The 26,737-nt window shown below is 42.4% G+C and overlaps 2 protein-coding genes and 1 long non-coding RNA gene across 5 annotated transcripts in view; 2 read left to right on the forward strand and 1 right to left on the reverse strand.

Moving 5' to 3' along the window:
* LOC135940734 (putative fatty acyl-CoA reductase CG5065) overlaps nucleotides 1-26,459 on the forward strand; it is a 54,964-nt gene extending 28,505 nt beyond the window's left edge. Inside the window, exon 10 of the transcript XR_010574915.1 lies at nucleotides 26,449-26,459. The gene's annotated coding sequence lies outside the window, so the exon portion shown is untranslated. The remainder of the gene's footprint in view (nucleotides 1-26,448) is intronic.
* Nucleotides 1-26,666, forward strand: Fhos (Formin homology 2 domain containing). Of its 3 annotated transcripts, none has more exons than XM_065485752.1 (22): nucleotides 1-195; nucleotides 1,510-1,638; nucleotides 1,909-7,108; nucleotides 7,231-7,366; nucleotides 7,431-7,458; nucleotides 17,941-18,050; nucleotides 18,204-18,262; nucleotides 18,319-18,386; nucleotides 18,600-18,912; nucleotides 18,969-19,149; nucleotides 19,308-19,439; nucleotides 19,490-19,716; nucleotides 19,858-20,264; nucleotides 20,735-21,226; nucleotides 21,925-22,083; nucleotides 22,210-22,392; nucleotides 23,086-23,340; nucleotides 23,414-23,556; nucleotides 25,336-25,624; nucleotides 26,061-26,187; nucleotides 26,243-26,398; nucleotides 26,459-26,666. In XM_065485752.1, exons 1-22 carry the CDS (start codon nucleotides 178-180, stop codon nucleotides 26,512-26,514), a joined length of 8,868 nt encoding a protein of 2,955 aa, XP_065341824.1. In that variant the 5' UTR covers nucleotides 1-177; the 3' UTR covers nucleotides 26,515-26,666. The 3 variants fall into 3 exon arrangements, with proteins under 3 accessions (XP_065341824.1, XP_065341826.1, XP_065341825.1); XM_065485753.1 differs by having other exon boundaries at nucleotides 3-195; nucleotides 20,735-21,227; nucleotides 21,923-22,083; nucleotides 25,336-25,603; XM_065485754.1 differs by lacking the exon at nucleotides 1,510-1,638 and having other exon boundaries at nucleotides 20,735-21,227; nucleotides 21,923-22,083.
* On the reverse strand, nucleotides 7,230-9,156 carry LOC135940744 (uncharacterized). The gene is made up of 2 exons (XR_010574916.1): nucleotides 8,985-9,156; nucleotides 7,230-7,344 (listed from the first exon to the last, which is right to left on the reverse strand). It is a non-coding gene; the product is annotated as an uncharacterized LOC135940744 (long non-coding RNA).
* Nucleotides 26,667-26,737: the final 71 nt, after the last annotated feature.

Here is a 26,737-nt window from a genome sequence, read left to right on the forward strand (position 1 = left end):
GAGCGACGGCATCACATGTGGTGTGGCTGGATCGGCGGCGGAAAGAGCAAACGTCGGCTCGGCACTTGGCCTTCCGCGGCGTAATATGCCGGTGCGAGCTGCCGCGCCGGCCGAAGCAGTGAAAAGTGCAAAATTCGGCCCGCCGCTGACCAACACTTGGCGGCCAACGTCGCAGCCATGGCTGACAGGAGCTACGTAAGTCTCCGGATTCTCGTTTTTGTCGCACGCGTTCATAGCACACATATAGACTCACCAAAATCTGCGTTCAATTAAGCTGTTGTCGACCCAACAGATCATTACACTTAGCAACTAATTTTTAATATATCTCTATTTAAAATCTTAAATTTAGAAGCTACACGTAACATCTTTTCGTGCAAACAGTGTTTTACTTAGGCTCATTCTAAACACAAAAATCAACGCGTAAAAGAAACTTCAGGATCAATTCGTGCGTAATGATAAGGAAATAAGTAATTTATCCCTCGTTTCTCGACGCGGAGTCAACCACCCTTACGAAATTGAATCATTGGTAGATCGAAATACCGCCTTCATAAGCACCTTTGCGTCACATCAAAGCCAGATTCAAATGCGGTTCGACTCAAGGGCCTTCGGACAGAGTGCGAAAGAATTCGATCTGATTGGCTTGATTGCAACACCTGTATGTGTGTGTGTGTACGCTGAAAATACAATGCTGAACACTTAACACGAGTCGGGCTGCCGGCCGACCGCCACCGTTGCTCTGATTTAATTAGAAAAAGCAGCTCTTTTGCATCAGCGGCCCGTTTGCACACTTAAACGTGTATGTACAATTTGGTTGAAATAACAGACAATTCATTATCTTTCTTGACGTTCCGCGCACTCGTTGCTTTGGCGTCACCGCTTTTTTAAAAAGGCTCGCTGCTTGGCCCTATTTCACCTCAAGTAGCCGGCTCGAGCACATGTTCCCTTTAAAAATAAATCGACTCTTTTGGCTCTGAAGTGCACTTTTATATTTATTTTTTCCACCCGGCTGCCGTCTCGTCATAATCCACGAGTACAAACGCGTACTGACAGAAATAGTGACTGCCGCGCGCACTCACACAAACAAAAAAGAATGCTAGTCAAAATGTTTTAAGGTTTGTTGACTCCCGCGACATCAAGTTTATTGACACACAAGCGCCTTAAACAACAATTTTTCGTTGCCACCCCATTTTGTCTTCTTTTCTCTACTGTTGCGTCTCTGTTCCGTTTTGACTGTGTCTGGTCGTCTGTGCACGTATTCAATTCTTATCTCATACTCATTTTCTTTTGGTTTTCATTCACATCAATTGCTGCATGGATTGCCAATCCCAAGTAATGTATGGGAAATAAGCAAGACTTCAGAAAGCATTAAATATTATTTCACACAAGAAATGCTCAAAATCGTTATTTTTATTTTACATTTTAAAAAAAGTGTACTTTTTTAAGTTGTAAGAAGTAAGAAGGCTTTTGCTCTCTGAAGCATCTCGACATTTTCCACGACAATATTTGCAGGTGCCATGGGTTCGCAAGAGTGCGCGCGAAGCCAGCACTAAGGATGGCACAGACGATTCGAATAATTCAGCAGAACCAAATGACGTGCCTACCGAGGCCGAGGATGAAAAAACCAACAGAAAATCCGCGGTACTTAAACTCACCGGTTCCAAATAAATAATAGAAGAGAAGAAATAAAATCAATTTTATTTCATGAACGAAAAACTGTTATTAAATAGTTGTCAAGTTGAAAATAATAAGCACACCACACGTATTCTTGTAAATGTGTAAAATATGGTTTAAATAGCTGAAGCTAGTGGTGTAAATATATAATAAATTAATTTTGAATTAACCTATCTTAAAACCAATTTATAATTTTAATTATTTGATCACGTAAAGAATAATGTGATTTGCTTTTAGGAGCGGATTGCGAGCCGATACGGAGCCTATACTTCAGATTTAAGTTCTTACAGACCGTCCAACTACAGGCCGAACCTAAGCCCGTCCTCATACACCCCACTGAGCCGAGAGCGATCTGTTTCTCGCGAGCCATTTAGCAGCACGGCAAGCAAAACCTCAACGACGTCATACGCGGGAAGAACTTTCGGTAGATCGGCAAGCACTTTGACCGAGAAAGATTTGCAAGAGACGGACGTCGCAAAGCGCTATGGAGGCTTTAGTTACCTGGGCGCTGGACCGCACAAGACCATTGCTCACTCGACCTTTATGGACAAAACGCGACCTCTCGCCTCTTCTGCATTTAGCAAGTATTCAACGGTGTCATCTCGATCGAATGCGTCCGCCTCGACAGAAAATGTGGACTCGGAGGGAACAGGAACCGGCAGTCGTTACACGTACAGGACACGTCCGCAGCCTCTTTTGAAAAAGCTAGACATTCCTGCCGCGGACCCCGGCCCTGCAAAACCCGAATCTCCTGCTGTGCTCTCGCCAAAGGGACAATCGCCTATGTCTTCAGAGGTTTCGTTCGAGAAACCTGCCGCTCCAGCACTGGAAGAAGGGATTATTACGTTTATTAATGTTACAACCAGAAGCACATCTCCCAGCCTGCCGAGTGGGTACATCCCCAGGACGCGGCGCTTCGAAGTGTCGCGAGAGATTACAAAGAATATTAAGAAGCCACCTAAGGTCCCGTCTACAGAATCTAGCACCCAGACCGATCCAAATTCGCCAACAGAAAGCACCAGTAGGTTTCAGAGATACAACAGCTCCACACCTTGGGCTACCTCATACTCCGGCGGCTCGTTAACTGGATTGAATAAATACGTTTCTAAATTCAATAACCCTGAACCGTCTACAAAATCTTACGCTCCTACGTACAGTAGATACGATAGAGAAAATTCTGCTTCAAGATCGTTTACATCTACTCGATCAAGCCAGGCGCTTTCTTCAGATCCGAGTAAACCACCTTTGACACGGCCATATCTGAATAGAACTAAAGACCCCTCTCCAGTTAGAACGTTTCAGTCGTCTGTCAGGTTAGGTACACCTTCGAGGTCAACAACTCCTCCGACATGGAGATCGACGGTAAAAAAGTCGCCGTCCCCAGAGAAAATAAGCGTGCACGCGTCGCCAGCACCTCCACAAAATACGAGCAAAGCGGAAACTCCAACACCTACTATTAAACGTTCGACATTATCTCCTTCTCCAAAACCTCCTTCTAGGTCTGCAACCCCCAGTAAAAAGTCTCCTTCTCCAGAAAAGAAAATTCTGACTCAAACTTCCCCTTATGTGCAAAGCAAAACTACAGAAGCCCCAGCTAGCCCAAGTCAAGCACCTCCAAGGAAGAACTCTACAGCATCTTCCAAACAAATTCAAAGGAGTAATTCAAGTAAATCATCCACTCCTAGCAAAAAATCTCCCTCACCAGAAAAATCTTTAACAAATGTAACTAACGGACGTAAAGCGTTGGTCGCAGGTACAAGTTCAGAAATCCTGCGTAGCAAAAGCAGTTCGACATCGTCACCCACTCCTCCGAGGCTAACGACTCCTTCGCCACCGAAAAAGTCTCCCTCGCCACCAAAAAAGTGTCCCTCTTTGCCACCGAAAAAATCTCCTTCCCCAGAAAAGGTTGTCATAAAATCAGTTAGCAGAAGTTCCATAGAAAATGCGTGTGAGCCACTGCAAAGAAGAGATAGTCGTGCTAAGGATTTATCTCCTTCGGTGCAAAGATCGTCAGTGGACAGGAAATCTTTGCCAAAGTCTCCCTCACCGCCAAAGAGATCGTCGATCTCTCCTGAAAAAGTTCCTTCTAGAAGACATTCCTTCTCAAAATCACCAGAAAAATCAGAAATAATAATAAGAAAATCTGCTTCTCCAGAAAAAAAATCGCATAGCTCAGCTCCCAGCAGTGCTGTCGACAAGCAAAAATCTCCTCCAATAGTAGCACTAGACCATAGCAATTCAGCAAGTAGTACTGTCAACCTGGTTTCAGATATACTGTCATCAAGTTTAGAATGTCCGCAGCCAACGGACAAAAAGCCTCCTGTATCTCCCTCCAAATCAGAGCACAGGCTAGCAAACACTATACCCATAAAAGGGTCAAAAAGAGGTATCAAACCGTCTGCTTCGCTAAATGTGCTGATGAAGAAAAAAATGAAAGACAAAATATTGTCCCCAAGTGAAAGCACGGACTTCCAACATGTCCAAAAGAGGTCTGCTTCTGAGGGGAAACTTTGTGCCCCCGACTCGAATTTGACGTCTCAGCAACTGCAGCGCACCATCAATTCTTTGAAACTCCCATTGTGCAAATCGGGCGGAAACTTAGCTTTGCCAGACCCAATGTCTCTTGGTGGCTCGTCTAGTGATTTCTCTGTGCACTCTTTGCCGAGAGTCGATTCTATGAGAAGCAATACACCAGGCCAGCAGAGACCAAAGTCTGTTACACAGTTTATCAGGATTAGTAGATCTTCAAGCAAATGTGGAAGCTCTTCAGATAGCTCAGCCGAGAGCAGCGAAGAAGAGGATCAAAATGATATAAATAAAAATCCTAATGTTCATGTTGTGCCGGATAGGCTTGATGCCATGGTCAAAAGCAAAAGTGATACAAAATCCATCTCGAGGAATGCATCAGGAACATCTGACAATTTATCCGTAAATTTGCCTCTTGACGAACCACCCATTTCCCCTCAAATTAAAACAAAAGAGGCAGGCAATAAAAATGCGGCATCTTTCCTCATGCGAGCATTTGCTCCGGTTACGAATTTGTTCTTTGCACGAAACAAAGAAGAAAAATCGCACAATAATTCCGAGAGCGACAGGATGGACACCTCTCAATCAATTTCTGAGCTTCCATCTGATAAAGCTGAAAATGATTTGGAACCAGTACCAAGTGCTCAAAACGAAGGTTCCGATTGCGTTCAAGCTCCAACTCAGTTGCAAGTTCCAATGCGTTCAAAGTCTCAAAATGTGGAGAGCTGGCTTAATGCGAATGAAAAGAAGACAGACAGCCGCAAGTCTGTAGGTGAGGAGAGTGAAAATAAAAAAATCCGGCCAGTATCGAGTGGTGAAAAGCCAAGCTGGATTGGTAGCAGTGAAAATTTGCTTCCTCCTCAAAGTCCCAGCAGTGAAGAAACCAGCGAAAAGCCTTCTGAGACCCGAATCAGAAAGGTATTCCAGTCTTCCTCGGGCGTAAATACGTTGTCTTGGTGTCTGGACACACCAGAGGATATTTCTGAATCCAGCTCCGAGGAAAGCGAAAGCGAGAGCTCCAGCGAGGAGTCGGACGAAGAAAACAATAAAGAACACAGCAAGGGGCCTAAAATGAATATATTGCAAAGATCGCACGTTTTTGTCGCAGGGAAAAATGCACCAGAGCTAAAAGATCTACTGCTGGTCAATAAATCCCTTCAAGAGCTGTCAAAAGCAAGCTCAACCTCGTCTTTAAGTGGCTCAAAAGACAATTTCAGTTCGTCGAAGCATCAGTCACTTATTTTACAAGATAGCTCGTGGTGGAAGCAGTGGAATTCTGACATTCCTGAAGATGCAGTCCTAATGCTGACAGACGAACGCGATCATTCTCCGCAAAACCCTGATGGCCAGCCCATCCAGTGTAGCCTCAAGGTGCAATGGGTGCGTGACAAAGACACCTTGTCCGCGCCGTTGCAACAATCAACCAGTGCGAAATCTGTGACGTCTGAATGGGCAAGAAAGTACAAAATGAAACGAGCCAGGAGGAGCGAAAAAGTGAGGCGAAATAACAGCGAGATTGTCCTCTCAAAAAGAGCACAAAAAAGCCAAAAAGGTGCCGGTGACGAAGAACTTGCTTTAATCGAAAAATCTGCGTGTAGTAGAAGCGCTGGCAACTTACTGCTACTGCAGCAAAGCGGATCGGCGGCGAGTATGTTGCGAAGCTCGGAGAACGGTGACTCACACTCAGAACCGCGCTACAAAATCCACCACGCCGCGAGTGGTGAGAAGGCTTGGTGGACGATGAGCACGGATAACGTTCCCGCGGGAACTGCACGCACGGAAAGCATAACCCTGAACCTGAAAAGGGCAGATAGCAAGAATTCGCATCGGCCGGCGAGTGCAGCAATGAGTGACGCCGGGAGCCTAAAAAGGTCGGCAAGCGCAAGACTGAAGAGCATTAAAAGGATTGAGTCTGGAGAACGAGCATGGTGGTTGGACGATAACTGCGAAAGCGTACCAGAAGGAATTCTCCGACTGCCTAGTGACAAATCTCTGGGCCCCCGGACCGAAAACGATGGAGCATCCAGCAGGACGGGAAGCTTGAAGAGGTCTGCGAGTTCGAAGTTGAAGAGTATTAAAAGAATAGAATCAGGAGAACGAGCGTGGTGGTTGGACGATGACGAAGATAACGTACCTGAAGGCGTTACTCGGCTTCCCAGATCTCGTGACGATTCGCCGGAAAGACTTGATACCCAAGAGTCGAACGAAGAGTTGCTGGTCCCTAGCAGAGCAGGGAGTCTCAAACGCTCGGCCAGCGCAAAGCTAAAGAGCTTGAAAAGATGTGAGTCGGGAGAGCGGCCATGGTGGCTGTCGGACAACGATGAAGCTGTTCCTGAAGGTATCACTCGATTGCCGAGTGACAAGCACCTCGACGTACTTTCTAACGAAGGTTCCATCGCGCGCAGTGCTTCTGGCAGCGTGAAGAGATCGCCAAGTACGAGGCTTAAAACCCTGACGCGAATCGAGTCAGGGGAGAGGGCGTGGTGGATGGAGGATGACGAAGAAAAAGTGCCTGATGGCGTCTCTCGTTTGCCACCCGACAAACCTGAGGCCGCCGAAGCTCCTAAGTGGCCGACGGAAAAGAATGGAGCAGAGGCTGCCGACGAGTCGACGTCGAGCGAGTCAGACGAGGAATCCGAGGAAGAGGATGTTGACCTCGTGGACGAGCTTATGAAGTCGGAACTCGGCCACAGAACAAGCCCGGACGGCGTGGAAGAGCCCAGCCTCGCAAATCGTTGGCAAAATATTTATGATTCGGATGATGAAGATTGGCTCGGAGCAAAAATTTTTATTTGCGACACCACGAATATCGACGACCTCCTCGGTGACGAAAAGCAGCCTGAACAAGTCAGCGCAGAACCTGAAGTTAAAGAGGCCCAAGCAGCAACTGAAGAGGGAAAGAGAGTCGAAGGTAAAAATTGTCACAATTAATTTAAATGCATCTCGTTTCACTCTTATCCTAGTTAAATTTTTTTATTGGTAAAATGAGATAACAAAATTTTCACGGTTTCATTGGTCTTGACGTATTTTCAGAAAAAACGAAATCATCGAGCGAGGAAGAGAGCAGTGAGGAGAGCGATGCAGAAGGGCAAAAATCGAAAGATTCGGACAGCATCAGCCTGGAAGAAAAGCTGTGTGATCAGCCAGCTGCAACAGAGGATGACAATAAGTAAGAATTTGCTTTTTGCCGAGCACATGTGCGGTTAATAAAGTTTTATGTTATTTGCTTTCAGAGCCGAGCAGCCCGCTGAGCCAGAAAAGGTAGGAACCACATATGCCAATCGTTATTTTACCTTGATAACTGCGCTGCATGCTCGAAATCAGTCTAATTGAAATCGTATAACCGCTAATCTGAATTCCGCGACATGCGTATCGGTGCCAACAGCGCGCGCGTATTTACTTCCTCGGACCGGGGCAATAAAATGCGACTCTGCGGCGCACACCAAAGCTATTTACGAGTTTTCCGTTTAAAAGGCTGAAAACGAGCAATTTGCTGCACCGGTTAATGAAGCGTGAGAGCAACTAGAGCTTTTTCTGACGAGGGCCGGCAGCCTCAGAACCGAGTTTTCGTGCTCTGACTAATTGATAGTCTTTTGCTCCGCTTCCCGTTCGCTCTCCCTCTCAAGAGTAAATGTGTACCTGTTTGACACACGCATCGAACAAAAAAGCAAAACCGGAAATCGGGGTCCGCAGAGGGTCTTCTGCAGCATCCTGAACTGTCTGACTGACTGAGTAAAGCGGACATAATTTTATTTATATCACGACTGTGCAGCGAAGGCCGTCCTCCAAAACACAAGCCGCACTTGATCTCCGATTAAATCATGTTTAAATTTTCCCAATGCTAAAATGTTAATTCTCTGCAGATTTTGTTATGGCTTGATTGCTGTGTGACATTCATTTCCCCTCTATCAATTATTACAATTTTAACATTTTATATTTATTAAAAGCATAAGCATCTAAAAGTATTAAATTTAAAAATTATTTTTTATTTACAGTGTTGAAAGTAAATAAAATATTAACTTATATTTTAAATTATTAGTTTTTAATTTTTATTAATTTTTCACTGTTTTAATTTTAATGTTACAAAATAAGCGTGTATTTTAAAAATATTATAAGATAATAATACTGCTTTATAACGTTTTATTATATAATATAAATTAAATGTAAAGGCACATTACTGTTCAAAAGATATTCAACAAATTTAATTCCTTAATTCTTCAGATATATGAATATTTTGATCCGAAACAAATACAAAATTCAAATTTTCACTGGTATATTAGGTGACGGGGAAGTCAGAGGCAATATCTAATCACCATATATTCAAAATGAAATCGAATCATTCTGGAGGTTAAATTTCTTCTTTGCTCCAGAGGAAAATGAACTCGTTGCAACAATTTTTTATTAAACCTTGATAGTTTTTAGCAGATAGCTTTTCGTGAGATGAGTCAAAACATGACGCAAAAGTACTAATAATAATAAATTGTAACGTTTAGAGAATTCTGTTTTGCTTTCTCACGTTTCCAAGAAGGTAAACAACAATTTATCAGCTTTTTATTGTTAGAGAAGAGTCTATTTCAGCTAAAATCACGTTCTCGCGGAAAACCAATATTTTGGTACGGCGCAGCAACGTCATTCGCAAATAATTGTGCATCATTTGTGCGTCTTATTGTTACGCGCGCGAGAGAGTCTGTGCGCTGGAGCTCCGACGAGTCAGTCTGGTCGTGTGCATTTTTTCTGACCGCGCGGAGCGGCTGGGCTCTGTAAGTAGCGGAACATTCAGCTCTTACCTTGTGGCAAGTGGCAACTCGGCTTGCGTATCATCGTATTATGTGGACGGTGGCAAAAAATTTCTTGGGAAAAACAACGTCTCTGTTGCAGCAGCGAGCGAGCGAGCGAGCGAACGAGCGAGAGAAGCAAGCACACGAGGCGGCCGACCCTCTCTCTCTCTCTCTCTCTCTCTCTCTCTCTCTCTCTCTCGCGCTCTCTCACTCCACTCACTCTCCTTCCGCGGCTGGAGTGAGCGGGCCGTCTGTGTGGTGTGTCTGTCTGCCTGGCTGGTGTGCAAGAGTGTGTGTGACTTGGACTTGAACAGCTCGTGAATTCAGTGCAGCAGCGGCGGCCGGCACGTAAACAAGGCATGCGGCAGCCGCGATGGACGGCGTCGCGCACAGGGTGCAGTTCCTCAACGACATCGACCCCTTTGAGCAGGTCAGCAACTTCCTCGAGCCAACCAGGCCGCCCGTCTTCACCTTCAGTCCCAGCCTGCCCCTGATCAACCAGATCGCGGCAGTCCACAAGTTGCTCGCCGCGCCGCACAGGGTGAGTCCCCCCTCAGCTGCTGTTCCTGCTTCTGCCGCAGGGGGTGTCCGAAACGGGGGCGAGCCCTCCTCCGCGCCTGGCGCAGTGAAAGGAGGAGTGGCGCCCAGACAACAGGTTGCAGCCCGTTAGTTGCTGCATGGCCGCGCTGCTAAAGGGGATGGAAATTGAATGTGGCAAAGGGTTAAAGAGTTGAGCCATAAAGGATAAACTAATCAAACAATTTGTCTCACCTCATTTTTTTTTAAAATCTAATTAAAGTTAAAATTTAATTTCCTTCAATAAAGTTTATTGGATATATAACCTGGCCAAATTTGATTTGGGAGTAAAAATGGAAGCAGTGCCTTCTGCACTTCAAATGGGCACGGACCGCCAAGGTCCGATGCCCCATAATAAAATTTTCAGGTGTAATTGGAATTTTACTATTTAACGATCATTAAAAATTTAAAATCGACCTAAGCAAAAAAATGGTCAAACTTGTGCTTGATCCATTCTATATATATATATATATATATATATATATATATATATATATATATATATATATATATATATATATATATATATATATATTGCAATATTTAAATCTAATATTCTTGGCCGTACAATTAAATTGAAAAAATTCTGTATACTTTCTGAATTTCTCATTTGTATTAAAATGAGTCTTGAAAAAAAGTTGTAATGTTCATATTAGCTGTTGTGGTTTCATAACGAGTTATTAATACATGGAATATTACGTTTTTATCGTTTTAACAAAATAAAAATATTTTGCTTAATATTCTTCACCAGTGAGATCATTATTCATTCATTACAAAAGACAATAACATAATAATAATTCCAAAACGTGCGGGTATAATAACAAGGAAATCATTAAAAATGTTAATAAATGCTAACCATTGAAGACAAGTCTTACAGGTCCTATCTTGTGTTTTTGCTGGTACAACTCATGTCGAACAACACAAAAATGAATAATTTAAATATACGCAGAACGTTTCTAGGAATTTAAACTATGCATTTTGCGTTGGTGTCGATTCCTCCTTGATTCCCGTCCAAGCATAACAACTCAGTTACTCACGACGAATGTGTCAAAAGTTTTTTGTGGTATATTTTGATCCAATTCTAACTTTCGTGTATAAAATTGCAACATGGGCCCGCGAGCAGTGGATAATTTTGGCCAAGCTCCATGAAACCTAGGCAGTGGCGATAATTCGCAAGAATTTTACGTCTGGCTAGGTTAATCATCAGCTGTTGTTTGTGGTGTGTGGCCCATAGTATGAATAAGCGCGGCTCTCAATTAGTCACACGTACGGAGATGGAGATGCGTAAATAGCGCGCGTGTTTTTCCAATGGCTGCCTCTGCACATTCACCGCGCGCGTCTAGTCCGTTCGTCCATTCGGCCATGTGCGCCGGGGTGAAATGTCAAGAGCTATTTTTGAAAACCAGACCATGGAGCCGAGGCGCGGTGGTAAAAAAACGCGACCGTCATTTCGAGAGAGTCCTTGCGTGTGCTCGTGGAAAGTCGAGCTTTTTAGAAGTTTTGTGCGCACCGCTAGGTCAATGAACCCGTCCAAGCCGCCCCCGATGCAACAGTAAGAGATTGGACACGAAATTACTGCCGACCGCTGTTTGACTTGTTGCATATTGATTTGATCTTTATCCCGCCACCGACGATATGACTCCACTCAATTTCGTATTGCAGGACTGCTTGTTGGTTTTCATTTTGACTTAATTTGTTTCAAAGCGATGAGTTTATAGCACTCCATTCATCCAGATGAACGATCAAAGCTGTTGAAATGAAATAGGGGATCATTCGAGATCAGTAATAACTCTGGTTCTTACTCAACAACTGATTATTTTTAATCTGACTCAAGGACTTTTCCACTGCATTTGAAGTGTTACTTCACGATATAACTTTCTTGAAACGTAAATTTTTCTCAGCGCAGGAAAATGTTTGAAAAAGTAATATAGGATGAGCTTTTGCACCTTGTTTGTGTCTTCTCGTCTCTTCTTTTTACGAGCGACCGAATCTGGACGAAAAACTAAATGTTTAAAAGCAATAGTTGCCGACTTCAAAGGGGAGTAAAACGGAGCGGAAAGTGTGTGATTTGCGATCGCGAGCGCGTCTCGCCTGCTTTATTTTATTTATACACGTATTATTAAATGCGAGCTTGGTTGGCTTGTCGTCGTCGTCGACGGTTTGCTCATGCGCTTGCTCGCGGAAAAAGAAGCAAAGCGACCTACTAAAAGAGTGGGTGCGCGCGTTTAGTAATACAATTTCACGGACGATGCCGAGTTTCTTCCGCCGCCGCTCCACACGGGCTCATTTTATTTCTGATCCTGTGCTTCTCTGACTCTGAAACTTTTAACCACGGCTCTGCTCTATGGGGATGCGAAAACTGTTTATTTGTTTGAGAGCTAAAAGGTCTTTCAGACGATTGTTTGCTCATTTGAATGAGTTAATTTTGTACTCCGCACTTCATGACCTTGCATGTTTGATATGCGTAAAATTTTCGACAGTCACGTCTGGATTAAATTAATCAACGAATAATCTAAGTAGAAGTTCAATGTCAAATTGTTTTATATCAAATAAATTGATTTTTGTCCATTTATAACTAAATTTTAATTGAATTTAAATTTTGGGTTTACTGCAATTTTAAATTTCAACTTAGTTTCATGAAATTATGAGAATTGTGTCCCCCTCAATTACTAATTTCATAAAAACTATGGTAACTTCACTCTCTCTAATTCATTTCATGTGGTAATTTAAAAAAAATCCTGAATTAATTTCAAGGATATTGGATAAGCAAGGCCAGTAGAGAAAGAAGTCACATATTAGCAAGCAGAATCTGTGTAAAGAAGAAATAGGCCATGAAAAATTACACTTTCCCCTCAAACTCGGTAATGAAATCACCCTTGGATAGGATCAACGCTTTCCACTTCATTTGGGGGTTTGACCTGCGAAACCGCAGAATCTTTCTCGCAACGCTGAGGTAGTTTTTCGCACCCCTGTGCGGTGTTTATACGTTGGTTACATATTTTTCCCCAAAGAGCAGCCTAAAGGAAGCAGCCCCGGTAGCAGCGGGGAGCACAAATCCAATTACCGCGCGTGTGCCGTGAAAATTGAATACTGTGTAGCCAGTTATAGCCGCATCGCGTGGTGCTGGTGCGGCGGGCGGCGTAATTCCAGCAATGCCACCGAAAAGCCATAAAAGTTCATCATCGCACATTTGCAGCATTTTTTTCTCTGTGTGAAAGCGAGTCAATGCTACACTCCCCTGCAACTGCAAACACACTTTTCGCCGCTATTGACCGCGCTTTTCTTTTGCTTCCCTTTCGAATTAGATCGTTGGTTCAGCATTCGTAGAATTGGCATCGTCATGGACGACTTGATTTTGCGCTTCCTATCTGTATACCATTTTTTTGCTAAGCTTTTTTCTTTGTTGACAAACAAATCGTCAATTGAGGAGTTCTCAAAATGTCCTTATACTGAAAGGAAATTACTATTTGAAATATTAGTTAAGGCTTTTTTAACATTCTGCTTTTGAGGAAGAAAGACATCAGTTGTTAATACATAGATAATTCACAAAATTTTGTACCTAAATATCAGGAACTATTTTGAGTAATTTTTTCCGCAAAAAATTGTTTTTTTATAAATGTTTTTTTTTTAAAAATAGTTCGGTATAACTCGTCGTCATATAATTAATATTTTCGTTTCTTATACAATGCTATAAACTGATATTATTAATTGACATGTTGATGTTACATTCGATTTGATGTTATGCAAATGCAAACTGATCGTCGTAAGAGTAGTTATAAACCAGTGGAAGTGTGAAGCATGTATTTTAATTCATCACTTTCCATTTTGGGACCAGAGACAGATATTTCAACATCGTTATTCTGTTTCTCAAAGCTAAGTTAAAATCTGAATAAACTAACTAATTTAAAATGGAGTTGAAGAGTCAATCCAGTCTTGAATTATGTAAATTGAACCTGCGAGTTTGCCACTTCGTAGAGTTTATTATGCATTGCGGTCTTCTTTTTTTTGTCTAGCGTCTAAAAAGGTACTAAAATTTTTCTCTCCGGCGTGCTTCTTTCTCGGGTTCAAGCACGGAAATTTGAGCCTGCTGAAATGTATATTGCGTGTGTGCTGCAAATTTAGCTTCGCGCACAGGCAATAATAATGCGTCGTCGTTGGTGGCGAAAGTGCAAAAAGCGCAACCGATCGCGGTGGAGCTCGTTTTTCTGCGGAAAGCTAAGCGGCAGCGCCTGCCGGCTGCTCTTGTGCTCTCCGGGTCCTAATTTGATATTCCTCGCTCTGCGTCTTGTATAAGCATGTAACGTATACACTCGCCGGCTGTTATCACAGTTGATTCGAATGCAAGCAGCACGAAAACTGGCGCGTTGTTTGTCAAGGACAGGAGGGTATCTGCTGCAAATTGCTGTGCAAATTCATCGCATCCTCCAGCAGAGGCCAAACGAAAAGCTCCTTTTTCCTTGTATACACACTCACACAGACAACAGCGACGAACCGAACGATAATTCTCCTATAAGAGCAGTCACGACTTTTGATAGGGCCGTGGAATTTAGTTGGCATTGTTGGTGATGCACACTGAGATTTTTTTGTCGATAATGCAAAAATATACGCCTAACAAAGTCAATAAATTAAAAAAGGACAAGTTTTTGGAGTTAGAAGAAGGACAATAGCGCCTACAAATGAATTCAAATGTTTGACGAAGAGACAAAATTATCATATGAAGAATGGCAAAATAATCTTTAAAAATCCTTACTAAAATCTTTAAGACACGGGGCTGCGTTCTACCAAAATTTCAGACAAATCTGTTGACCTCTGGAAAGCGATTGTACACTTGAGGAAATAATACTCATACATATTGTATGATTAATTGATGAAATTTCTATCGAAGCAGAAATAAAATAAAAAATTTACTTTATGATGAAAGGAAAGCAATCTTAAATCCAAGGGATCCATCCAGTTCCTAAATACCTGCTCTTGGAATAAAAAAATCCATCAGGTGAAGCGTTCAGAGTTATTCTGAGCTTGTGGAGTCATTTATGCTCTTCTATAAGAGCAATTTATTTCCAGAGATGGAAAACTAAATTTCTTAGAAGTCTACCAATTTAAATACAATTACTGGAAGCGCGCAGCTTTGGTAGATTATTTCTTGAACTTTGCTTTTATGTCAGCTTGAACCGTATTTCGTTGAGTGGATTTAAAACGGAGGAAATTTGTTATTGCTGTCATGGCAAGAGACACCAAAGAGAAATATTAATATACTTGTTGCGTTAAAATGTTTTAAAATTATGTATTACTTGTAAATATGTGTATTGCCAAGGAACAGAACGTGACATTAATTTTTGACAACAGATGAATTGAAATGTCTAAAATTATCTGAGAGTTTGTAAAATTATGAAAACTTCTCTGCTCCATTAGAAAATCCACTCCCGGTTAAAGTTAAAAAAAGTGTAATCGTGGGCCACTGGGTAAAATTGAATATCTTTTGTGGCCGTACAACTGAACAAATCGGCATGTACACACACATGTTCTGATTCAGGCGTGTGTGTATGTGCAAATAAAATCCAAAATCGAGAGAGCATTGTGCCAAAGTACGGTCTATTTTCACATGGCCGTCCGTGACGGGCTTTTTCCTCCTTTTGTTCGCGCGCTCTCCATAAAATACACACACACTCGCGCGCGCGAGTGGCTTTTCGATGCAAGTGCCTCGCGGAACGAAGGTACACACACATAGCGGTGGCGGCGGCGGCAGGAAAAGCATTATTCGCCGATTCACCTCTGCCGTTCGGTGCGTCGAGCTGCGAGAGCGAATGTATTCGGTGCACGCGCGCGCGATGGATCCCACAGATTTCGACATTATATTTTTCGAGAGCGAGATAGCGGCGGCGGCGGTAGCGGACGAGGGGCGCTTTTTGCCACAGCACAGTTTCAGCATCGTGATTCATGCGGCAGCGCGTGTGAAATTTGTGCAGCGCATGAATTTCATAATCTAAAAAGCCGGCTGGTGTCGCCAAAGCCAAACGCACATTATCATTTGTGCAAATTCGAGGGCGCCGGCACGAACAGTAAATCCGTAATCTCCGCGCGCGGCCCGGCAAAGGCAAAAGCCATCGGCACTTTTGAATTGCGGGCAGCCAGCTGCCTGCCTTGCCTGGCTAGCTTGGATTTGATTTTGATTTACGGCACGCCTTGACCCCCGGCTCAATTGTAGTAACGCGCGCTGCACAATTGAACCTCGATAACCTCTGATTGTCGCCGGTAAAAGCGCAGATTACGATTGTCACATTCAATAGGTCCACTGTTGCGAGTTGCGAGCGCAATAAAATCGTTTGACAGCCCCAATTTTACGGCACAAATTGATGGCGGAATATATGTGTCCGCGCCCAGAAATGTATTTATTGTCCTACCATCCGCATTGTAATTCTCTTCGAAAAGCTTTTTGCACCTTGACCAGAACTTCTTACGTCTTAAAATCGTTTCGATTTGCACTGCCTTGAAAATTGCACACCGTGCGGGAACCGCTACAGTACAGGTTTTGTTGGTTGATTTAGCTTTCATGGTGACAAGTTATGCTCCCAACAACTGTATTTTAAACTTTTGCAGAGATTAAATCGTGGAAAAATATTATTTTTGCTGCTCACCGGAAACATCTTTTTTACCTCTGCTTTCAAAGATGTTGAAATTTGAAGTGCAAGCTTCATTTCGGTGGTTTAAATATGCGCGCGCTTGAAAATAACTGAAAATAAGTCTTAACAGGGAAAAAAAGAGAAGAATGCAAAATGAATAAGCGTTTAATATTTGGAATAAAGACCTGTGGGTGATATTTCAGTTAAACCCGTTAATCCCAAATGAAAATTTAAATTAAATTAGATCAACGAATAGTTTGTCAAGCCCTGAGGTTGTTTAGCAGACAACAAAAATAAAGACACATTAGTTTTCTTTGAGAACTAAGACAAAGTTTTATTGTTATTATCTTAGTTAGTCGAGGAAATAATAGAAGTTAATTAATTTACAAGTGTATGCACTGAAATTTGGATTATTAATAACATAAATTATTAAGACAATGTTTTAATATGGAAAAATTCTCAAGATGCGTGACTGGAAATTTTCCATTTGCTTGTACGGTTAGGACGAGAAATTTAAAAATTGTTCAATAGCCAGGTTTGCAGACGAGGCTTGGGATTAGTCGAGATAGCTATACAAATCAGTGCTCCAATTGATTCTGTAGTTGATCCCCATGCACAATTGTTAAATTATCTCGTCTCGACAGTACAAGTAAATGGGAAAATTTCACTCCCATCTTGGGGATTTGTCCAATTTTAAAATAATTTTCATCCTTATTCTGAAATGGAAAAAAATCCGCGGGAACAGCTAAAATCAACAAAATAAAACTTAATTTGGAATTGTTTTATAAATATTTTTTGTAAGTTTAATTTTTAAGTGATCTAGTTGTTTTTTGTTTAACTTAACTCGCCAATAAATAATTTTAATGGCTGAAATTTAATTTGGTATTGTTGTGAAAATTTCAAGGAAATGTTACATAAATTCAGCGATAAAGGGAAATCCCAAAGCTTAATTTGCCCATTGAACGAGCTCGAATCCCTGGAAGTGACACCAATATCAAAATTTTGTAATTGAATCACGTTGAAACGCAAAATAATTTTGTATGGACGAGGCTACTTTTAGTAATATGCGATTCATAGCAGAAATGTGTTCTTTCCGCTGCTGGTGGCAACGCGACGCGCGGATCGCGTTCATTTCAGCGGAATTAATCTAAACACATGCGTGTGCATGAAACATGAATAAAGCATGACACTTTTCACACTAATTGCGCCACTTGCATCATAATGAAAACTAATACGCCTGTTGTCAAGAACAATATGACCGTGTGCGCCGTGTTTTCCTCTTACGTGTTTTTTTCACTCTCCCTTGTTTTTTGTCCGCGCTTCACACCTTGTGTGCAGTAATTTATTTAGGGACGGGCAAAATGACAAGACACAAATTTCTCTCGTGTGACTCATGCAATTACATCTGGAGCGAAATGAGCTTGAATCACGATGCTTTTAGCAATACGCTGCTGGCACTTAAACACTGTTTACTGCCTCGGAGCGCCTACGAAAAGCCCTCGTTTCCGCGATGACTTCAAAAGAGAATTAAAAGGACCGAAAATTAGAAACTCCGTCGGCGTCGAGTCAAGAGGCTGGCAGCTGCTTCAGATATAAGTGCATTAACCCGCTCATTTCGATTTTCCAACAGCACTAGCAAATTGGCGGCGGGCGTAATCCCAGCACACTTGCATTGCTTTTGTGTTCGTTTGCCCGGCAAACAATAACAGCTAGCGAAAAGTTCCCACACGCGGCCCGACTCTGATCGCGACTTGCTTCTTTTTGTGCAGTTGGATGATGCGGCGCTTCAGATTCTCAAGGACGGCGAATTCGGTGCATACTTGGATCTGGACGCTTCGATCAGCGAGCAGCAGGAAGAGTTCGACGGACTCAAACTCAGGCGAGCTAGCTCTCTTTCTCTCCTCGCCGCATTTACATACTTGGATGCGCTCACGAACTCGTCATATCGCTCGCGCGCGCACGAGATCTGATTTTTCATCGATCATGTAGAAAAATAATCGCTTGAATGAAATTTTGCTCCACTCTGTTGCAGCCGAAAGAATTCAATTGTGCTGCGCACTCAGCTCTCTGTCCGGGTGCATGCTATTATAGGTGATTCTCAACGGAATCTGGTCCGCCGAGCGATTTCAAACTTTTTGTTTTTACAGAAAAACTGCAAAACTCGGAGGGCAGAGACCTCCAGCGCGCCCTCTTCTCTCTGAAGCAAATTTTCCAGGTGCGGAAACCAACTTTTTTGTTGAAATTAAAATAAAGCTAAAAATTTAATTTTACCCGCAAGGGTATTTCTGCCATAAAAACGAAACCGTTATCGAAATAAATTTATACATAAAATGAGAAGTTTTTACATCCAGATATTTACTGTCCTTTTTGACACCTTCAATTTTTTTGTTCCGTTTGCAGCAGCGATTCAATCAATTGAATTTTTCAGGAGGACAAAGACTTGGTGCACGAGTTTGTCCAGAACGACGGGTTAGCATGTCTGGTCAAAGTGGGCTCGGAGGCCGACCAGAACTACCAAAACTACATCCTACGCGCACTGGGCCAGGTGATGCTTTACGTGGACGGCATGAACGGCGTGATGGAGCACACAGACACCGTGCAGTGGCTTTACTCGCTGATCGCCAGCAAGTTCCGCCTCGTGGTGAAGACGTCGCTCAAGTTGCTGCTCGTCTTCATCGAGTACAAAGAGTCCAACTGCGACATCCTCATCAACGCAATCAGGGCCGAGGACATTCCGGCGGGTGGGTTTCTCGAATCGGAATTCGAGAGCACTTCTGAGATTTTGTCGTTCACGCAGGTGAACGGCCGTGGCATAACGTGATGCGGCTGCTGGGAGGCTACGACACGTCCGACACTGAACTGCTGCTTTACGCGTGCACCCTGCTTAACAAAACGCTGAATGGACTGACCAACAGGCACACCTACTACGACCAGGTTGACATTATTGAGGCGCAGGGCATGTCCGAACTTGTCCAAAAGTGAGCTAGTCCTTATTGACATTTATTTTTTATATCTGCGGACCACTGATGTTTTATTTTTGTCCCGTCTTTTTCGTGGATTTATGTTAAGATGGAGGTCATTGTATTTTGTTAAGTTTTCTGGTATCAACCTCTGATTTTATTAAATACTCCCGCAGGTACATGAACAGACAGGGCACCGATCTCGACCTCCTAAGGCAGTTCCAAATCTACGAGGCTGTGTTGAAATTCGAGGACGGCGAGGAAGACGCTGACGGATCCTCAATTATTATGATTGACGAGACTCTCAGGTAACTTTTCCGCAATGAATCCTAAAATTTTTCCAAAATTCGACCTGTAGGAAAACTCTGCGTCACCGTAAAATTTGCTCAGTGGATTCACCAACGACAAGACGCAGGTCAAAACGTTGGTTAAATAACTACAACAATAATCTACGCAACGCCAGTCCGCAGCTAATCGTCACCTCCATGAGAGATGAGGATGACGACGACAGCTCGAGTTCCAGGTCTTCACCATCCCTCGGAAATCTCGAGTTCATTGTTAGCTCAGGAAACTATGACCACAATGGTAAATATTTATTTAAATAATCAATTGTCTTAAACTCTAAACAATAGCGCGATGTGCATGTGCTGTAAGAGTATTCGCCTAAATAAATAACTCATTAAAGATGTCTTTTAACGCATTCAACCTTTTCCCTTCCTGCAATAGACATCACGCCAGGTCTGCGGAAGCGCCGCGAGCGAGCTGAGCGGCATCGCAGTCTTCGAGAGCAGCAGGAGACAATCCTTCGCAGCCTGAATAAGGAGGACGAGGAGCGGAAAAGCGGCGGCGAGCAGGACGTGGACAATCAGCTGAACAATGTCAGCCGCAGCCACAGTAGGCAGGACGTGATCATGAACGCTGTGAACCACTTGGAGTCTGGGCTGAGCCGAGACTCGAGCGGCGTGCACCTCAGCCGCGAGAACACGGTCAAGGACCTGACGCAGAAGCTGTCAGGACAGATAGGTGGCGTCAGCAGCCCCACCGACGAGCAAAAGCTCGGCCGCATCGGCGATATGACCGGACTGATCTCCAAGGCGATGGAAGGACTGAACAAATCAAAATCTGACTCTAAGGTGCGTTGATCTAGAATTAAACATATATTTATAATACATTTTTTAATATTTGTCTGTTGTTAAAAATCACGGAATTTTATCTAGATAATTTAACTAAACACCAACGGCCGGTGTACTACTACATTAAAAATACAGTTTAAATATAATTTATTATATTTCTTCCTTTTGTATGAGCCTGCATTGAGGTAACGAAATGACACGTTTTTGTCAACGGAGCAAATGATGCATTACATTTTTTCTTGACTACTGCAATGCATTTTAATTTTTTTTCATAAATATCTAAGTGGTATAACTTAACCAGTGAAAATAAAAAGACCTTATATATTGCAATTAGACTTCATTGCAGAATTGGCAAAATATTTTTGTTACCTTATTTTTACTCAGTCTTTGATAAATTTATCATAAGCAATTGTGTCAAGTTTCCAATCATTTACGGAACAAGAATTTTATTTGCAATCACCTTTGTTCAGACTGAAACAAAGATAGCTCCCCCTGAACCCCCAAAGAAGTCCGAGGTGGATCTGCAGTGGGAGAAGATCACGGAGAACGTGGACCGGCCGCTGGCACTATGCGACCTGGACTTCACCGACCTGAACAGTGAGGACGAGGTGGACATCCTGGCGCCCAGCATCCACTCGAACGGCGTGCCGCCGCCCCCACCACCTGCCCCTGCGATGATGCCTCCGGGTGCGATGCCGCCACCGCCGTGCGCGCCGCCCTCGTTCGGTTCGGCGGCAAATTCGGCCGAGCCGGGTGACAACAACCTGTCCGAGAAGCTTGCCAAGAAGAGCAAGAAGACGGTGAAGCTGTTCTGGAAGGAGGTGCGCGACGATCCTGTCGTGGTGGCCAGGCTGCAGAAGAGCGGTATCAGCCTCATCTGGGACGAGCTGAGCCCTGTTTTCGTCGACACGCAGAAGCTGGAGCACCTCTTTGAGTCCAGGGCCAAAGACATTGCTCCTAAGGTATTCTGCGGCGGAATTTGATTCGAATCAACACTTTCTCAAACGATTATTAACACAAATTCTCAGTGTTTTCTGTTCATACATGTGGGTGTACAAGCGCTTCAGCGTGCGTGCTCTTGTTAATGATAAATCATCGATTCACTATGCAATCCATTTTGAATAGAGTAGCAAGTAATTTTCATGAAGTATCTTTTGCAGAAACATTTCACCAAATCATTTCTACTGTTTCTGAATTTTTACGTGAAAAATAACTTCTTCTTTTGTTTTGTTCATTGGCTTTCTTCACATTGGCGCCTATTAGGAGGTAAGTGTGAGCTCTCAATTTTTGTACCGAAATCTTCTTTTTCTCTCAGTCCAGTTTTCGGCGCATTCAGCTTTTCAATGTTTTAAAATATTCTTCTCAAGCTTGAAATTTTGGCCAGCAGCGACAATTTTAAAAGCATATCTAACACGCTTTACTCGTGTAAGAATGACTGTGTGTTTCATAAAAACAGAAAAGATGCCGTAAGAAATACATTTTTAGAGCCCCTCTTGTCTTTCGTTCTTGTGGTGTCTCGTTGAAAGCAGAATTTACAACGCCACTATACTCTCATATTCTCGCAAAGCTCTTAGAAAAGTAAACACAGGACACTTGGCTCTTGCTGAGAAACTGCATTTTCGGCTTGCACGACCACTAATATCGCGGTTCTCTCATCCAGAAACAACAAGATCTAAATAAAAGCAAGGAGCTGATCGTGCTGGACTCAAAACGCTCGAACGCGATCAACATCGGCATGACGAAACTGCCACCGCCGCGGGTTATCAAGACTGCAATCCTCAAGATGGACACGTCTGTCATAAATCGAGAGGGAATCGAGGTACGCATTCATCATTTTTTTCCCTCTCTCTGTCGTGCATGTGTCGTCGTCGTCAAATCGAACACATGCATCTTTTATGCTGCTGCTGTGTGTGCTTACGATGTTTCTTGTGTGCTGTTTGCGCAGAAACTGTTTACCATGTTGCCGACGGAGGACGAGCGGAATCGCATCCAGGAGGCGCAGGTGGCCCATCCAGACATCCCCTTAGGCAACGCCGAGCAATTCCTCCTCACGCTGACTTCCATCACCGAGCTCTCCGCTCGACTAAAACTCTGGGCTTTCAAATTGGATTACGAGAACATCGAAAAGGTAAATAAATAGAGCCTCTGGTCGCAAAGGATCAGAATGCTAGCCATCAATCGCCAATTTTCTTTCCCGTAATGAAATCTAAGGAAGGGAATGGAAATTAGCCAGGCGAATCAACCTTCATTATTTCGTGGAAGAAAACAATGGGTCAAATTTAGAAGAGAGATAATAATACACTTTCAATGGACTTCCGGTCAGCGAGAGGAACTGCATAAATTAAAAATCTCTTACAATATTTGTTATAAACGCCAAATAATTTAAATTATCTATCCCCCGCTATTTGTTCAAAAAATTTGAACATTCGCATTAACAATTCTTTCCAACATATAACCTTCTTAAAGAAAATTATAGCAATCTGGACTAACCATTAATATTTTGTTTATATCAAGAAAGAGCAGGAACCGAAAAAAATATAGATTTTATTTTACGCCAGCATCCTAATTTTCTGAAAAAGGGTATTTTGCTCAGAGTGATTCCCTCGTAATTGTGAGTTTTCCAATTTTTTTTTAGTATTTCCGGTATTTACTTTTAAATAATAAATTCAGTTCATATCCAGTTTTAGATTTATATAATTTACCATCGAATATACACTATGAAATCGTAAATCATCCAGAACAAAGTATTGTTGATTTTCTAAATTAGTTTTTGAATTTTTTTATAGGTTTATTAATTATTTTTTATTTCTTCTTGTGGCAGGAAATCGCAGAGCCGGTGATGGACCTGAAGCAGGGCATGGAGACCCTGAAGTCGAACCGCACGTTTCGCTGCATCCTGGGCACCCTGCTGTCGATCGGTATCTTCCTGAACGGCGTCGAGGTTAGGGGCTTCCAGATCGAGTATTTGGCCAAAGTTCCTGAGGTGAAGGACACGGTGCACAAGCACTCGCTCCTGCACCACCTGTGCCACATGGTGATGGAAAAGTTCCCCGACGCCACCGATCTCTACTCGGAAGTGAGTGCACGTGTGTCTTTTAATGAAAAATTCAGTAGCAAATTGCGAATCGGCGCTTGCTCTTGATTGCCAGATCGGAGCAATCACGCGGGTGTCCAAAGTGGATTTCGACGAGATCAAACAGAACATCAAGCGCCTCGAGTCCGAGTGCAAGGCGTCGTGGGAGCACCTTAAAGTGATCGCCAAACACGACGGCACCACTACCATGAAGAGCAAGTGAGTCTCGCCTTTTATTGTCACACGCTCCTGCCGATTTCCCCATTTTCTAGCAGGAAGGGTTCGGTTGTTAACAGTCTTTTTAAAATTGAACCAGATTTCTGGGCCATTTGCTGAACTTTCCCTTCTGTGGTGGAATACGTGACACGAATTTAAAGATATTTTTGTTTATATTTGAAAATAGTCAATATTTAGCAGATAAAAAGAGGGCAACACATTGCATTCTACTAGAAATATTTCAAATCGATCAACGCCGCACTGGAGTGGATTAAAATATAAAACAATTTTTTTCTTTGTGACTTATGAAACGCGAGGAACTGTATGAATCCTGTAGTTTTTAAAATCTATGACTCGGAAAAATCATTACAAAGCATAGAATGTAAACAAGTCAAATAATTAAAGTAGATGAATAGTGAAATTCGCCAAGATAAGAAAAAGAAATCACACAATTATTATTCACCTAAAATCAGAAATAGTATTCAAAACTGTTGAACTTACAATAACATAAAAAGTAATTTACTAATGCAAGCTTTCCACAAAAAAATCAAATGAGTAGTCACTGATGTTCAGAGTTTCCTCTTTCTCCAATAATATGCTGTGCAGTGATGCAAACAGTCACGCGAACAAAATATCAAATTAAAAAGAGAGTTATACTCGCGGCTTATCTCATTTATCAAGTTAATATTTAAATATGTGTCACATCTGTGGCTGTGTCACGCGTTGCGTGAAACGAAACAGGTTCCATCCCGAGCTTGGTGCTGAGAGACAAAGATCTCGGGCGCAACCCCTACAAGGGTCTGTGCCCATTTACCATTCACACTTATTGGTTTAGTCTGGTGCGCGCGACATTTCCTCCGCGCTCGCTGCTTTTCTTATATATTTATAGAAAGGGCGCGCGCCCCTTATTTTCCCAGCTTTTTTTATGTGTATGCAGCGCTCGTTTGCATATCTCCAACGCGCATCTGACTGCCTTAGCTTCTTATTGAGGCTTCTTGCTTGACGCTCATGGGAGCACGCGACTCGGTGCTGAATGTGTGTGTCAGTGTCACCCGCTGCCGTAGTGAAACCGAAAGGATTGCGTCACGAAAAATGCTTTCAAGGCGATGTGTTTGCTTTCTTTGATGGCGGTGGTTGTGTGCGCGCCACTGCCGCTGGAGCATTCTTTGCTCGTTCGAGAGCTTTTCGCTGTAATTCGATTGTGTTGATGAAAGCTGAGACATTAATTTCCATCGACGTGGAAAGCGTGCACCAGCGATTTTTAGCTTACAAGAGATATGAGAATCATGAGAATATTGAAAAATGCAAAGCATTAAATTTTTTATAATTAATAACAAATATATTAATTTAATTTGATCACAATTAAAAATATGTCTTAATTTAAATGATTTTTTCATTTTTGTAATTATCGTAATTCATCTTTTAATTCAATTAAAACTTATTTATGTTTTTAGTATTTCTAAATAATAAGTTTTCTTACGCTATGCACTTAAAAGAGTTTTATTTGTTTTTATATTTAAAACAGTTTTTGAATTTATAAATTAATTACCTTGCGCATTCGCATTGTATGATAAATAATTCGAAATCCCTAAATAGCTGTATTATTGAGATTGTTATTAATTTTCTTATTATCAGCTTCAAAATAAATATTCGGGATATTCGGTAAGAACGACAGGGAAATGCAAAATTGATTAGTTACATAATCATTAGTATAATTTCAGTAATGACAATTTATTTTAATAAACATTATAACAGTAAATAAATTCCTCTTTTGTCCCACAGAATGTCAGATTTTCTGACAGACTGTGCGCAGCGCATCATCGTGCTGAAGACGGTCCACCGGCGGATAATGAACCGCTACTCAAAGTTCCTACTCTGGCTGGGCACCCCGGCCATGAAAATCAACGAAACCAAACCCAACGAGTTCTGCCGCATTTTGTCCGAGTTCGCGCTCGAGTACCGCACCACAAGGGAGCGCGTCATCCAGCAGATGGAAAAGAAGGCCAACCACAGAGAGCGCAACAAGACGCGTGGCAGGATGATCACAGAGGTCAGTCCAACAAAGAACGAAGTATATAAATATTTTAATGAATATATTCCACCTATGTTGTTTTTTCCGGAAAAATTGGAAATATGAAAAAACGGGCCTCTTAGCACTCACATATGATTTTTTAATATCTCAATAATATAATTTTTTATTTTTTTTTGCTGTTCTGGGATAAAATGTGGCCCTAAATGTTTGTGACAGGTAGGTGTAGAAATTTCAAGATGGTGCAATTTTCAATTAATGAGATGCAGAGGGTCAAAGGTTGAAAAAAATGAGATTTTTAAGATCAAAGGTGAATAGTGATTAATTCAAACTGCGCGACCAGCTGATTTTTGTCGGTTGAATTTGCTGAGGGTCTCCCCTGAGGTCAGAAAAGACTATTTGAATAAGGAAAAAAAGATTATTTTGATGCAAATTAAACCTTTTAGCATTTCATTAACAAATTTTACTGCTTATGAAGGAAATGGGCGAAATGGGCAAATTCCGTGCCAAAGAGGTCTGTAAAAAGGATGACCAGTTAAGGCAGCTGCTGGGAGGAGACATCACCGACTCAGAGAGCACCTGGAGAAGGCAGCGACGCGATTTCGGTAACATATGAACTAACTGCCGTCCTTGTCCAGAGTTTGATCGTGTTTTCGGCAGATCGCAACCACTCGGAGGTGGTGCAGAGCAAGGATGAGCGTTTCAGCGACGACGACGAGATCCTGAACAGTTTGGTGAAGACGGCGACCAAGAGCCGCGCAAACAGGGCCAACCCGAGAGAGCGCAAGAGGTTCATGCAAGCAGATAGAAAATCCGGTCAGCTTCTTTTCCCCTCTCTTTGATCTCCTAACAAACTTGAATCCTATTTGTTTTCAGCCCTGCTGAACAGGTCTCGTTCAACAACTCGAGGTGAATATCGGCCCCCTCTGTAGACTGAAACTCTTTTAGCATCGACACACACTCAATCTTCTAATACGCTACACTGATGAGAAGAAATGCAAGAAAGAGAATGTTGGCGAAGAAAATTATTATTTACTGATATTTGTGTAGATTTTATAAAGAATAAATATTAATCATTGTATCAGCGTCGCTTTTCATTTGCGTTTTGCCGCACTTTGTTCGTATTTAATCAAGGATTAAACCATCACTCTCGTA

The sequence above is a fragment of the Cloeon dipterum genome, chromosome 3 (genome assembly GCF_949628265.1).
Source record: "Cloeon dipterum chromosome 3, ieCloDipt1.1, whole genome shotgun sequence".
In the NCBI taxonomy this organism is placed as follows: domain Eukaryota; kingdom Metazoa; phylum Arthropoda; class Insecta; order Ephemeroptera; family Baetidae; genus Cloeon; species Cloeon dipterum.

Coding starts and splice junctions, on each gene's coding strand:
- Fhos (XM_065485752.1), top strand. Junction 18,051..18,203: donor TTCGACGGACTCAAACTCAG/GCGAGCTAGCTC, acceptor ACTCTGTTGCAG/CCGAAAGAATTCAATTGTGC. Junction 19,717..19,857: donor AGGAAACTATGACCACAATG/GTAAATATTTAT, acceptor TTCCTGCAATAG/ACATCACGCCAGGTCTGCGG.